The sequence below is a fragment of the Aegilops tauschii genome, chromosome 5 (genome assembly GCF_002575655.3).
Source record: "Aegilops tauschii subsp. strangulata cultivar AL8/78 chromosome 5, Aet v6.0, whole genome shotgun sequence".
In the NCBI taxonomy this organism is placed as follows: Eukaryota; Viridiplantae; Streptophyta; class Magnoliopsida; order Poales; family Poaceae; genus Aegilops; species Aegilops tauschii.
This window is the reverse complement of record NC_053039.3, coordinates 63,425,555-63,438,170: the sequence shown is the minus strand read 5'-3', so window position 1 is coordinate 63,438,170 and position 12,616 is coordinate 63,425,555. Positions and strand designations below refer to the sequence as shown.

The window sequence follows — 12,616 nt, the reverse complement described above, 5'->3', positions numbered from 1 at the left end:
TGGCACCCGTGCCATGGTACTGGAGATAGGTGACGGAGAACATGTTACATTTCCTACTCGTTCGGTCAATTCGACATCGGAGCAGCTAATTGCTCTAGTTTCGAATTATGTAGCTTTAGTAACGATATTATAGAGTTGGACAACATCACCAAATGACAAAATTACTTGGCATCGCTATTTGGCGTACACTCTAGTCTAGTGTGGTGCTTGAAAAGAAAGTAAGCCAAGTCCGGTGATGACAAGATCACGTGGCATGTTTACTTGGATAGGAGAAACTCATGTAAGATAGGGTAGGGTAGGATGACCTAAAAACCCTCTTTGCCGTGTCACCATCCTCTCCTCGCCTCGCCTCCTTTGCAGCTGTGGGGTTGGGTTCTCTTCTCCCTCCCTACCCCTATAAATCTTCCCCGACGCCGCACGCAAAATCCAAAAATCCCCAATCCCAAACCAACCTAGTACACTGCACTGTAGCAGACGCGGCAGCAGGAGGAGGAGGATGGTGGTGAAGAGCGGAGGAGGAGGCGGCGGCGCGGAGGAGGGGGCCGCGGGCGCGGCGGTGCGGCGGTGGGTGGAGGCCGGCGGCGGGAGGCTGGTGCTGGACGGCGGGCTGGCCACGGAGCTCGAGGCCCACGGTGCCGACCTCAACGACCCGCTCTGGAGCGCCAAGTGCATCCTCTCCTCCCCGCACCTCATCCGCAAGGCAAGCCCCCGCCGCCCAAACACCTCGCGTGCTCTGCACGCCGCCACCTTGGCCTTGCCAGTTCGGCGATTCTGTTTTCTTTTGGCTGATTATTACTCCCTCCGTCCCAAAATGTAAGACGTTTTTTTGACACTTTTGGGACGGAGGGAGTAGTTCTTAGGATTCGCCAGTCTTCTTCTAGCATTTTGATCTTTGCCTGCTGTTTTCTACACGATTCAGAATACTTGTTGGAGTAGAAATAGCGGTGCCCACCATGATTCTTGGTGAGGCCCGGTAGTAATTTTTTCTGGATGCGGAACCATTAACAATCAGCTCAGCCGAACAAGTCAACATTTATGAAATCGTTAGGTCACTCACTACTCACTAGCTTACAAGGTAGTTGGAAAATGTTCATTTCTTTCTCCAGGGATGCTGGAAGTGCCTCATGGCCCCATTAGAATAATAAGTTACTAGTGTGCTGCATCATGAACAGGGCAGTAGCACCTCACGCGATGCTAGTATAGGCTTAGGCAAAGGAGGATTCGTTTTTCTTTCTTTGTCATGCCCTTGGCAGGTAAAGACCCCCAAAAGAGAAGAGAATCATTTTCTTTTGGGTGTGTGTCCACTTCTATGCACTGTCATGCTACAGTTTTGATGAGCATCTGAACGACATGACTGGATGGCAAGCTTCAAGTGTACAAAAGATGGTTTAGTGTTGTAGAATAAATTGCGTGCCAGCTACCAACATTACCGCGGACCTCATACCATTCAGGAATCAGGAACTAAGCTTATGTCACATGCCCAATTTATTCCGAGTATTATCCACACACAAAAATGTATTCCAACTATTCTAGAACTTCTAGCATGGCCTCAGCCTAGAGTTTAGGGCCACTCTCTATCGGGTCTGATATAATTTGAAATTTTGAACCTGGCTTTGTTGGACCCATCTTGAAACCGCTCTGGAAACATCATGTGACAGTGCTTTACTAGTTCCTCCTTAGGCCCTGTACAACGACGGTGCTTAGAGAAATAAATCAGTTTTTCTGTAAGCACCGGTGCTTATTTGTAGAGGTAGACACGTAATTAGGCACCCCTCCTGTAGAGCTAAGCACTGATGCCTAACAAAAATTCGTTTTATTTTACTAAGCACCTCCTTAAGCACCTTGCATTGTACAAGGCCTTACCTGGCTAACGCACTGGTCTGATCTGGACAAATAGTTTTTACTCGTTGAACAAGCGGTAGGACCAGTCCTGGACTTTTGAGATTCAGGACCCATTTTTAACCTGAGATGTGGTTGCTGAATTCAGGTATCCAGGTGATTTCCAGTGTTAACACAGGCTGCAGACTATTCTCTGTAATCTATTTGTGGAATATGCAGTTATTGTTAGGTGCAATTTGCAAACAAACATTGGAACAGACCTGAATTCATTTTAGGAGCTCACTATGCTGGGTTTCTTGTGTTTATCAGTTATTCACAATTGTTTTTGCTGCAATTATGTAATTGAGCAATTCTTCTTCCACATGTATTGCCATTTACAGATTGACATAGCATTCTAATCTTCGTATGTGTATGATACAGGTCCACTTAGACTACATAGAAGCAGGTGCAAACATTATAATTACAGCATCGTATCAGGTTCTGAAATACAGTTTCACTCTGCCTTTTTTTTTGTTTCCGTGACATTTATGAACATACTCTCAGTCAAATTTGATGTTGCAGGCTACCATTCAAGGGTTTGAGTCCAAGGGATTTTCAAAAGAACAAGGTGAAAATTTACTAACAAAGAGTGTTGAGATTGCACATGAAGCACGTGAGATGTTTCTGAAGCAACACCCAGATCAGTCCACTCCCTTGCGTCCTATTCTGGTTGCAGCTTCAATAGGAAGTTATGGGGCTTATCTTGCTGATGGCTCAGAGTACAGGTATTTTACTACTTAACATAGCACATGTTTTTTCCATTTTACTTCTGGAAAGTCACTTCTCTTTATCCGGCTGTTACTAGTGGGGATTATGGTGAAGCTGGAACACTAGAATTCCTGAAAGATTTTCATCGGCGGAGACTTCAGGTTCTTGCAGAAGCACGTCCTGATTTGATCGCTTTTGAAACAATCCCTAACAAATTGGAAGCTCAGGTATGCTGAACTTTACTGATCGCACAGGGATATGCTACCTCAAATTTTACAGTACACTCTTATGAAATAGTATCTGATGGTTTGCTTGTGATGTATCTTGTAGGCATATGTTGAACTTCTTGAGGAATGCAACATAAATATCCCTTCATGGTTTTCCTTCAACTCAAAAGATGGAGTTAATGTCGTGAGTGGAGACTCATTAATCGAATGTGCTAAAATTGCTAATGAATGTGCAAAGGTTGGTGCAGTTGGTATAAACTGCACACCTCCAAGATTTATTCATAGCTTGATACTCTCCATTCGGAAGGTAAGAACATATTACATTCCTTAGTTGTAAGTAAACAAATGCAAGTCAGGCGCCCATGTTTTGGTTGCACAAATAGTATCTTACCGTGTTAACTGGTGAGCAGCAGCAATGTTCTTTGTTTGACTAACTGTGTTGTGCTCCGTTACTGCAGGTCACAGACAAGCCAATTCTGATATATCCCAACAGTGGAGAAAGATACGATGCCGAGAGAAAGGAGTGGGTGGTAAGTTTATCTCAATACACTGATGCCTGTTTTCGATAGAAACCTCTTATTTTTCTGAACACAAAAGACCTGCCAATCAAATACCTAACTCTAGTTTTTAACCTAGAATTCTAGCTTGGTTATCTATTCCTTTTGTTTTTCATTTTTCCACTCAGCCGTAGGTCAAACTGTAAAATGTAAATGAATAGATGAACATCCATAGCGATTGGATATTTGCTTCCCATAGGGCAAGAAAGAACACTATTGCAGGGGAGGCATAAACTATAGGAAAAATACAATACCTTATTTGAGTTACTCTGTTGCATCTGATTTATTTCAAGCAGCCATCCTCATCTTCCCTTTGGTTAGCAGCTAAAAGTAGTTGTATCGAGCCACCCTCTAAGCCTCTGTCCTACTAATAATATAGTATCCTTGAGGTTGCTCTACAACTCTAAACACTAATGATACGCTTCATTTGGTGTGCAGGAATCCACTGGTGTGTCAGATGGCGATTTCGTTTCTTATGTAAGCGAGTGGTGCAAAGATGGGGCTGCCCTTATTGGGGGTTGCTGCAGGACAACTCCAAACACCATCAGGGCAATTAGTAGATCTCTTAACCAGTACTACCCTGCGCCTTAGGTATTTGCGGCAGAGTTGTACCCTCCTTCAGATGGGTTACTCCTGGTGTTACTTTATCAACATGTCCCCGAGATTTAGCAATAGCTGTGTGATGTTCCCCTGCAAAATGAGATAGCTGTGCACTTACATGTGCGAAATGGCGGTGTGTTTCTAGCGAACAGTAAGCTGTACTAAGGAGTGATCGCAAGCAGTAACAGCGAAGTTGTACTAAGGAGTGAGCGAAACTATCTGCGGCGAGGTTCATGACCCCTTATTACCTATTAAGAGAGTTTGAGGCAATGTATGTTATACAGATTCTGAGTTGTTATGGAGGTATTAACCTGCAATAAGCTGCTATGTTGTTGTGTGCTAATGCTGTCTTGTGGGTACCCTGTTTTATTGTACCATAAGTTTTATCTGAGCTACTATATATGTATTTCCATCTGAAAATGAAGAATTTTCCTGGTTTCTTTCATCACTGATATACAAAATTGCCAACAAAATCATTGATTTTTTTTTCTTGTACCATAAGATTTATCTCAACTACTATGCATGTATTTCCCTTTGGAAACAAAGAATTCTCCCTGGGGTTTTCCTTCATCACTGATATACAAAATCGTTGACTTGTTTTCACTTCTTTTTTTGATAGTCTGACTTGTTTTCCCTGGATGAAACCGAGGGTTGAAATTGCTCAGGTAGGAATTTTGTACCATGTACAGATTTGACTCTTTTTATGATATGGCTGTAAACTTTTATAAAAAAACACATTTCACAGCCCAAGAGAAAACACAAAGCTCAGTGTTGTAAAAGTGCAAGTGTAAAGACAGTAGTTACTCACTCCAAATGGCAATACCGGGGAAGATATAATTCATGGTTAATATTATGAGTAATTACATGGACTGTACCAGAGCTACATGCTAATAATAATCTCCAGTGATGTACTTCTTCAGTTGTTTCACTTCTTGGTGCTGTTGGTCCACGATTGCTCTGACCACATCGCCAATGGAGATCATACCAACCACCTTCTCGTCGAAAACTGGGACGTGTCGAATGTGCTCGTCTGTTGATCCAGAAAAATAAGAAAACAAAACCAAATTAGTAATTCAAAAAATTCCGAAATTGCTACAGTTCCTTGTAGCGTGCGCGTATGATAGGACCGTAAATAGTGAAATGCTTTACCGATTGAATGTTCCATTACCTGTCATTAGCTCCATCGCACGCAGAATATTGGTATTGCTGGATACAGTGATTAGCTTGTTCTGTAACAGAGTAAAGAAAATTATGAGGACTAAAGAAAAGAAATGTGCAATGATATTCAGCCTGTTGCAGTGATTTTCATTTTTAAGCCCATTCACCTCTTCTGTCATGATATCTTCAACTCTTGTTTCCTCCGAGGGTCGCCCGGGTAAGAGGATCTTCCTAGCGAAATCTGTATCAGATGGGGATAAATTGTAACTGATTTTTTCTTCTTTCTTTCTAAGAATCCTTTGAATTGGCTACTGATTTGTGGTTTACCTCTTTCAGTTACAATCCCTGCCAGCTGCTTGTCGTCCCCCGACTTGAGCACGACTAGAGATCCCACATTATTGGCCGTCATCTACAGATTGAATTAAGCACGATCAACATTCAGTCATTCAGAAGTAGCATTGTATTCAGAAGTAAGATGAAAGCAGTCAGCAAAACTCTCACGTGCTTGACGGCTTCATGCACCAAATGGGTGGTGCTGCACCAGTAGACCGCCCTGGACTGGGCCTCCCCTTTGGCCCTGAGGATTTCCCGGACGGTGATGTTCTCCAGCCCCATGTGGGGGATGATCACGGCCGGGGACTCGCTCTGTATGCGCGAGATGAGGGTGGCCCAGGAGAAGATCCCCTTGTTCATGTGCTGCAGCACGGCGAGCCTCAGCTGCTTCCCGTGCTGGCTCAGCGCCTTGGCGATTCCTTGCATCCTGTATCTGCTCGAACTACATGATGTCTGTCAATGTCTGCCTACGATTTCTGCTGAAATGTTTCAGGGAACACCATGCATGCATACCTTGCAGTTGTGCTGAAGATTGCAGCTAGCTAGCAGCCGCCCCTTGGATCGAATGGGTCCGTGAGGATGGTGTTTATGTTGTGAGTGCAGGAATGGGATGCATGGCGACATTGTTGTCTCTTATATATGATCCAGACCTACTGCCCGTCCGGAACGCAAGAACCGGTGCTAACCTTCGTCGTTCCGAGGGAAGAAAGGAATAACTCAGGTGACACACCCAGGAAATGTTGCTTCTATTCCTTTCGTGACGCTAACTTTGCCTTGCAGAGACTCATATTCTTCAGCTGAATGGCCAACGTATATTTATTTCTCTATTTTGCCCAGGCGGTGGAACAGAATCAGGCCATGTTCGGTACGTAGGGAAATCAAAGGAAAACCCATAGGAAACGCATCGCTATGGAATCGCTGGATTTTTTTATCCGTTCGATCTGCAGGAATACGAGCGTTCCAATCCGATGGAAAGGTTGAACAACTAGTTGACGAGCGCTCCTTCGGGAGCCTCGTAACGATCAGCGCCACCTGGTGCGTTCTCAGCCGCCCCACAGGTGTCGCGCTCTAGGCTCTCCCTTCGTATTTTGTTTTTTTTTTCGCATGCGTTTTCGGCTTTTTAAACGGGTTTTTTTTCGACGCTTCGGCTTTTCATCGGTCTTCCTTAGATTTTGGATAAAAAAATTGAAAAAAAAATGCTCGAAAAAACGTGTTTTCTTTTATTTTCTTTCACGAGAGACACGGTTTTGCTTTCGCGAGAATCACGGCCGTGCCCCTCAGAAACGAAAAAAACGTGTTTTCTATTTTTTTTCCTTCCGCGAGAGGCACGGTTGTATTTTCGCGAGAGTTATGGTTGTGCCTCTCGGAAAACGAAAATAAATGCGTTTTCTGTTTTTTCACTTCCGTGAGAGGCACGGGTTTGCTTTCGCGAGAGACACGGTTGTGCTTTCGTGACAGGCACGCCCGTGCCTCTCGGAAACGAAAAAAAAATATTTTTTTTCTTTCGCGAGAGGCACAGTTTTGCTTCCGCGTGAGGCATGGCCGTGCCTCCTTGGAAACCAAAAAAAAAAACGCATTTCTCTTCTTTTTTTCCCTTCCTGAGAGGCACGGTTTTGCCTCCGCGAGATGCATAGGCGTGCCTCATTCGGAAAGGAAAAAAAACATGCTCCCGGTTTGGTTTTTTTATCCGGTTTTTTGTAAAAAAAAACGTCAAAACCTATCAACAAGAGATCTAGTTTTGAAGATCTCGGCGCGAGGAATCCAGCGGTGGAAATGGTTTTAGATTTGGACGCACGGTTTAAGAGATAAAACGTTTTGAATAAACGGATCTACGAAAAAAGGAAAAACTTTCATGTTGCGACAAGTGGCGCACATGCAACGCGCCACTTTATCAAAACTTAAGAGGTTGTAGTGATCTTTGCAATGAATACTCCTCAATTAGTGATTCCGTTCGATCTCCTGTGTTTTCACGGGAAGAAAAACATCCACCCGGGCCTCTTGTTTTCGTGTTGGCCTGAGGCAATGGACGGAAAAAAGCTGCTGCAAACCCAGAGCTCCTAAGAGGCGCCTTCAGCGCCGGTTGGAGTTTCTGGCGCTCACACGGCACCTGGTATGGACCAGCCCATCACGAGGCAATCAGCGAATCGCTCGCCAGCTCGCGCCTGCGTATGCTTCGTTCTTTCCCAAAAAAAATGTACGCTTCGGTGCTTCGGTCTTTCGCTCAAAAAAATAAATTATGATTCGTTCTTTCGCTAAAAAAACGCACGCTTCGTTCTCCACTCAAGAAAACAAATATACGAAAAAAAGTTAATCTGTTTCCAAAAAAAGTTCTTCGGTTTTTTTAAAATAGTTCATCAAATTTGAAAAAAGTTCATCGGTTTTGAAAAAGAGTTCCTCAATTTCTAAAAAAATTCATTGATCTGAAAAAGTTTGTCAGTTTTGACAAAAGTTCCTAGATTTGGGAAAAAAAATTAATGAATTTGAAAAAAGTTCATAGATTTGAAAAAAAATTAATGAATTTGATAAAAGTTCATTGATTTAGAAAAAGGTGCTTATGGAATTTTAAAAAGAATGATTGATTTTTTAAAAAGTTCATCGAGTTTGGAAAAAGTTCATGGATTTAAAAAAAGTTCATCGAATTTGTAAAAAAAAATCATCAAATTCGAAAAAGGTAAAATATATGAAAAAACAAAAAACAAACAAAAGCCTGTCCAGAAAAGTGGGTTTTCTGCGAACAGAAACTTTCCCGCGGCGGATAAAACCGTATTGGGAAACCAGGGCTTTCCGCGAGATTAAACGAATAAAAGTATACAAATAGGTCAATAGGCACAAAATTTGTGTTATCCTAGTGGTATTACCGGTCGTTCGTGAGGAAGTGTGGTGGCGAGTTCGATTCCTGGCGCGCCCATGTCTTGTTTGCAGCTCGACAGAGAAAGAATAAAATAAAAATGGGCCGGCCCAGCACCGAAGGGGATGTGCGCCGCTTTGCAATTTAGGCTGTAAAGTGGCGCTGAGGGCGCCCTATAGGAAATGCCCTGCATACCATGCATATGGGACCCTTGTAGTGGGGTTGATCTGTGCACAACTTAGGCCCTGTTTGGATCCTCTAACTTAGTTAGAGGTTAGATCTTGTGTGGCCTCCTCCCGCTCAGTAATGACATAAACAAATTATCTTTACAAATCAAGTATCAAAAACATGATAAATTTTATTTTGTCCATACAAAACATTATGGTCAGCTTGCAACGATGTATCTCAAATTAGGGTATCTGGTCCTTCCACTCAAAAAAAATCATCGTAGCACGGCACAAAGTTAGTATATTACCAGTTATAACGTAGACTTCGGACGAATTCAATCCAAAAATCATGTAAATAGCCTGTACCGAATAATTCACATTGCATGAGAGACGACTATCTGGTGCAAAAAAAATCAGCGAACGGAGGAGCAACACACATGCAAATAAACAGAGATTGCTCACAGTAAAAAACTAAGATGTGTTTAAAATAAAATACCAAAACTGTATAGCAGTAACTTAAAGAATTGATATTGGCGCGATCTAACCTATTATGGGGAATCGGTCCATGCCTACGGTAAACGCTGGGTAGCCAAGTGCGGAGAGGATAACTGCTGAAAGCATATAAGTAGTAAGCCCACCCCAAGATGAGTGACCGATTCGATAGAAAAGAGGGAATAGTGTGCATTTTTCGTTGGGGATTTTCCATAGAGAGATACTGCCCAAGACTTTATTTTGTCCATACAAATGAGACGTCCCAGTTAAACGTACAAGTCCCGGGATCCCCTCCGACGTCGGCGCTTGCAAGTTGAGGTCAAGACCGGCATGGGTAGCGGGGCCGCTTGCCGACGGCTGCGAACCCCACACGTCGAAGCCGTCTCCGTCCATCGCGGGTGCTCTGCTCCAAGCTATACTACCTGCACCAGAAGAGAAGAATCAGTAGCGCATCCAGGAAGTGCTACAAGCAAGCCGAACTCAACACCGCACACGCAGCCGTGCTCTTCTCCGGAATAAGTAATCTTGTCCATGTTAACTTATGAGATACATTTCTAACTATCATTATTTATAACAGCTAGTGCATAACAAAAATGAAATTGTACCAAAATATTATTTAATGATGAAGTATTGAGTTGATCACACTATATAGATCAGCTCTTTGTTTCTTAATGCTCTAAATTTGCACAAGAACATCTGCAACAAGAGAGGAGGCTGAACAGGGTGTTCTGATTCAGTTACTGTTGGTTCATTAGCTTCACACTCTGATTCAGTTAATGTTCTTCACATTCAACTCTCTTTCTTATGTAAAATGCATCAATGGTTTTCTTTTAACCATCACTGCCCGTTCTGTTAACAAAAAATAGTACAGAATCTAGCTATTACCTAATCAGAAGTTCCGCCAACAAACTAGGATGCAAGAATCTAGAACAGCAAGAAATTTCCTACGGAGAGAAGGAGGGCAGACTACTCTTGCTGACTTGCTCATGCATGCATCAGCCACATGCACAGCCATTGCTCCTGCTCATGCATGCACCAGCCACATGCACACAGCCGCCGCCTAGTCCTCAATCACCGGCCACTCACTCCACCCAAGCCCCAGTTGCCGGCTCCGACGGATCCAGCCGCCCCGCCGGCTCAAATCCCGGCCACGAGCCGTTGCTAGAGAGATGGGCGCGTAGGGTGAGGGAGAGCACGAGTACAGAAGGAATGAACGAACTCACCTCTCGCTGGATCTCTGGTAGATGCTGCGCCGCCACGCACGACAGACAGAGAGAGAGAGACGACCGGTGACGGGGGAGTGGGACGATCTTTGGCCGGAGGAGGGCGAGCGGCGGCCGGAGGAGGGCGCGCTTAGGGTTCTGCCGGCGCGACGCTTGGGCGGCGGCGCGATGGGGAACGGGAGAGGAGTCGCGAAGGGGGGGGGTGCGGGACGGAGGGATCTGGTGTGGGAGGGAGATTTTTTTAGTTATTTTTTTAGTGGTGTTGGGGATATAACTACTGGCGTAACCCGCCCAGGAGGGGCCGGGTTACGTTATGGTAACTCATCATATGAAGCCCAATATCAAGGTTTGAAGATGGCGGTTCAATAAAGGGCCTAAAGCCCGTAGGTGATTTAAGGCCCGTAGTGATAAACCGCCGTAATGGTGTGACTTGTGTTGTAAGGCAAGATTAACTAGTTACCGAGCCGGATACTTTTATAAGCCGGCCGGGACTCTGTAGGCCGCGGGGCGTCAGCCCGTGTATATAAGGGGATGACCCGCCGGCGGCTTAAGAGAGATAACATCAAACCGGTAGCCAAGTATAGCGGATTCGCTCCCTGGTCATCGAAACCCTAGTAATTCCACCTCAACTGGAGTAGGCTTTTACCTTCACCGTAAGGGGCCGAACCAGTATAACCCTCATACCCTTTGTCCCGCTTTAACCCCTTTAAGCTTCCTAGTTGCGATGGCTCCACGACTAAGTCCTTTCACAAGGGCATCTGCCGTGACTATTCCACGACAGTTGGCGCCCACCGTGGGGCCAAAGCATGGTGGATTTGAGTTCTTGAAGGGCAGCTTCGAAGGGCTCAAGGGATACGCTGTGGGCCGGATGACCAAGAGTCGTCGCGGCAAGCTCTACATCAACGACGCAGGCTGGGGCCCCGACGCCGGCTCAATCGAGTACGGGTACCGGGTCCCCTTCCGCGGAATCCACGTTTTCATTGGCAAGATCGGTGAGTCGGGCCCTGGGCCGGACATCTGCACCAACCTCATCGAGACGGCTCAGCGTGCAAGACCCGCCCGGACTCTGCCCGCCTTGAAGCGTGCTTTCGTGGGATGCATCCACGGAGGACTCTCTGAAGGATCTAGATCTAGCGATGAGACGGCTATCTGCTCTGATGATGAATCATTCACAGGTGAGACGGACTCGTTGTATCAACTTCGAGACGGCAGGCTCGGGGGTTGTTCCGATGGCGACAGTATTCCGGACCCTTTTGAGCCGCCGAGCCGGGTTGGAATCTTCATGGCCGGCACGCAACCTGTTCAAAACTCCGCCGCTGGGGCAGGAGGCCCTGTGCACTCGCCGGCTCAGGTGCTGATGGATCTCACGGATAAGATGACTGCCCTGCTAACCGCCACGGTCGTCCCAGCGGATCAAGCTCAACATGATGCGGAGGTGGCACAGTTAAAGCTGGATATAGCACGAGCCAAGGAAGATCTAGCAGCGGAGGGAATCAGGATGGCTGCAGAACGGGTGGCTCTGGACGCCCAGACTCAACTGATTCAGGCACAGTCTTTCCGGCTCACGATGGATCAGAACGCATCCAATGAGGTCATGAGAAGGAGGCATCAGAAGGCTCAATCTCGGCTCCCTCCGGTTTATGATCCTCGAAACCTCTTCAACACGCCCGATGCACGGTCCAGTAACCCGCCAGAAATCACGGCGCCCGGGGCTGGGACGCCGGTTCAGCCGCAAGTGATGGGGCCTCCCCGTGTGAATACTGCCCCACCTCAATACGTGCCGATACCACCGAGTCATTATTCTAATCCGTTGGAAAACATGATCGCTGCAGCGGCGCGACTGGCGGCTCTCACAGCCGAGGGTGACTCTCCAACGGCGGTCGAAACTTGCAGGGTCAGAGAACTTCTTCAGACGGCTCTGGCACAACAGGAGGCATATTCATATAGCCGGGACAGGATTCATTCAACCCCTCGTCCAAACCGGAGCCCAAGTTATAGCAGACACATGGTTTCAGCGACCGGCTCAAGCAACGTCCGGCGCCGTGGCTTTCCAGCTGACCACGGCCCGGCGCATAACAGAGCCTTTAACGCGGTAGACCAAGACAGAGCACGTCAAGAGGCGGAACTGGCGGCTCAGCAGACAGCTTACCAACCCCTCCCGGTTTATTCGACGGCTTCTATCGAGGCAGGCATAGCTACGAGGACCGGAGGTGTCCCTTGTCTGGTGCCGGCTCTCTGTAACGAATGTCTGCCCAAAGATTTCAAAGGACCTAGGAAGGTACCTAATTACACGGCTGATTTACAGCCCGGAGCATGGATTGAAAGTTACGAGATGGCTATGGAGTTGCTGGAGGTCAGTGAAGCGGCTATGGCCAAATACTTCACCATGATGTTGGATGGGACTGCCCGCACTTGGTTAAAGGGA

General features: G+C 46.1%; 2 protein-coding genes across 3 annotated transcripts; one reads left to right on the top strand and one right to left on the bottom strand.

Moving 5' to 3' along the window:
• Positions 1 to 274: 274 nt before the first annotated feature.
• Positions 275 to 4,313, top strand: LOC109769593 (homocysteine S-methyltransferase 3). The gene is made up of 7 exons (XM_020328326.4): positions 275 to 700; positions 2,260 to 2,316; positions 2,401 to 2,603; positions 2,684 to 2,813; positions 2,917 to 3,120; positions 3,272 to 3,343; positions 3,809 to 4,313. The coding sequence occupies exons 1-7, from the start codon at positions 497 to 499 to the stop codon at positions 3,959 to 3,961; spliced, it is 1,023 nt and encodes a 340-aa protein (XP_020183915.1). The 5' UTR covers positions 275 to 496; the 3' UTR covers positions 3,962 to 4,313.
• A 484-nt stretch (positions 4,314 to 4,797) lies between these two features.
• On the bottom strand, positions 4,798 to 6,259 carry LOC109769623 (CBS domain-containing protein CBSX3, mitochondrial). Of its 2 annotated transcripts, none has more exons than XM_020328358.3 (6): positions 5,975 to 6,259; positions 5,630 to 5,903; positions 5,456 to 5,537; positions 5,296 to 5,369; positions 5,139 to 5,199; positions 4,798 to 5,000 (listed from the first exon to the last, which is right to left on the bottom strand). In XM_020328358.3, exons 2-6 carry the CDS (start codon positions 5,885 to 5,887, stop codon positions 4,858 to 4,860), a joined length of 618 nt encoding a protein of 205 aa, XP_020183947.1. In that variant the 5' UTR covers positions 5,888 to 5,903; positions 5,975 to 6,259; the 3' UTR covers positions 4,798 to 4,857. The 2 variants fall into 2 exon arrangements, with proteins under 2 accessions (XP_020183947.1, XP_020183948.1); XM_020328359.4 differs by having other exon boundaries at positions 5,630 to 5,894; positions 5,975 to 6,063.
• Between the last annotated feature and the right edge of the window lie 6,357 nt (positions 6,260 to 12,616).

Bases quoted from the DNA above. Each gene is read 5' to 3' on its own strand.
- LOC109769593 (XM_020328326.4), top strand. From the start codon at position 497: ATGGTGGTGAAGAGCGGAGGAGGAGGCGGCGGCGCGGAGGAGGGGGCC. The intron at 2,317-2,400 runs GTTCTGAAATAC...TTGATGTTGCAG, and splicing joins TAATTACAGCATCGTATCAG to GCTACCATTCAAGGGTTTGA. The intron at 3,121-3,271 runs GTAAGAACATAT...CCGTTACTGCAG, and splicing joins TGATACTCTCCATTCGGAAG to GTCACAGACAAGCCAATTCT.
- LOC109769623 (XM_020328358.3), bottom strand. From the start codon at position 5,887: ATGCAAGGAATCGCCAAGGCGCTGAGCCAGCACGGGAAGCAGCTGAGG. The intron at 5,370-5,455 runs GTAAACCACAAA...CATCTGATACAG, and splicing joins AGGGATTGTAACTGAAAGAG to ATTTCGCTAGGAAGATCCTC. The intron at 5,200-5,295 runs GTGAATGGGCTT...ACTCTGTTACAG, and splicing joins AAGATATCATGACAGAAGAG to AACAAGCTAATCACTGTATC.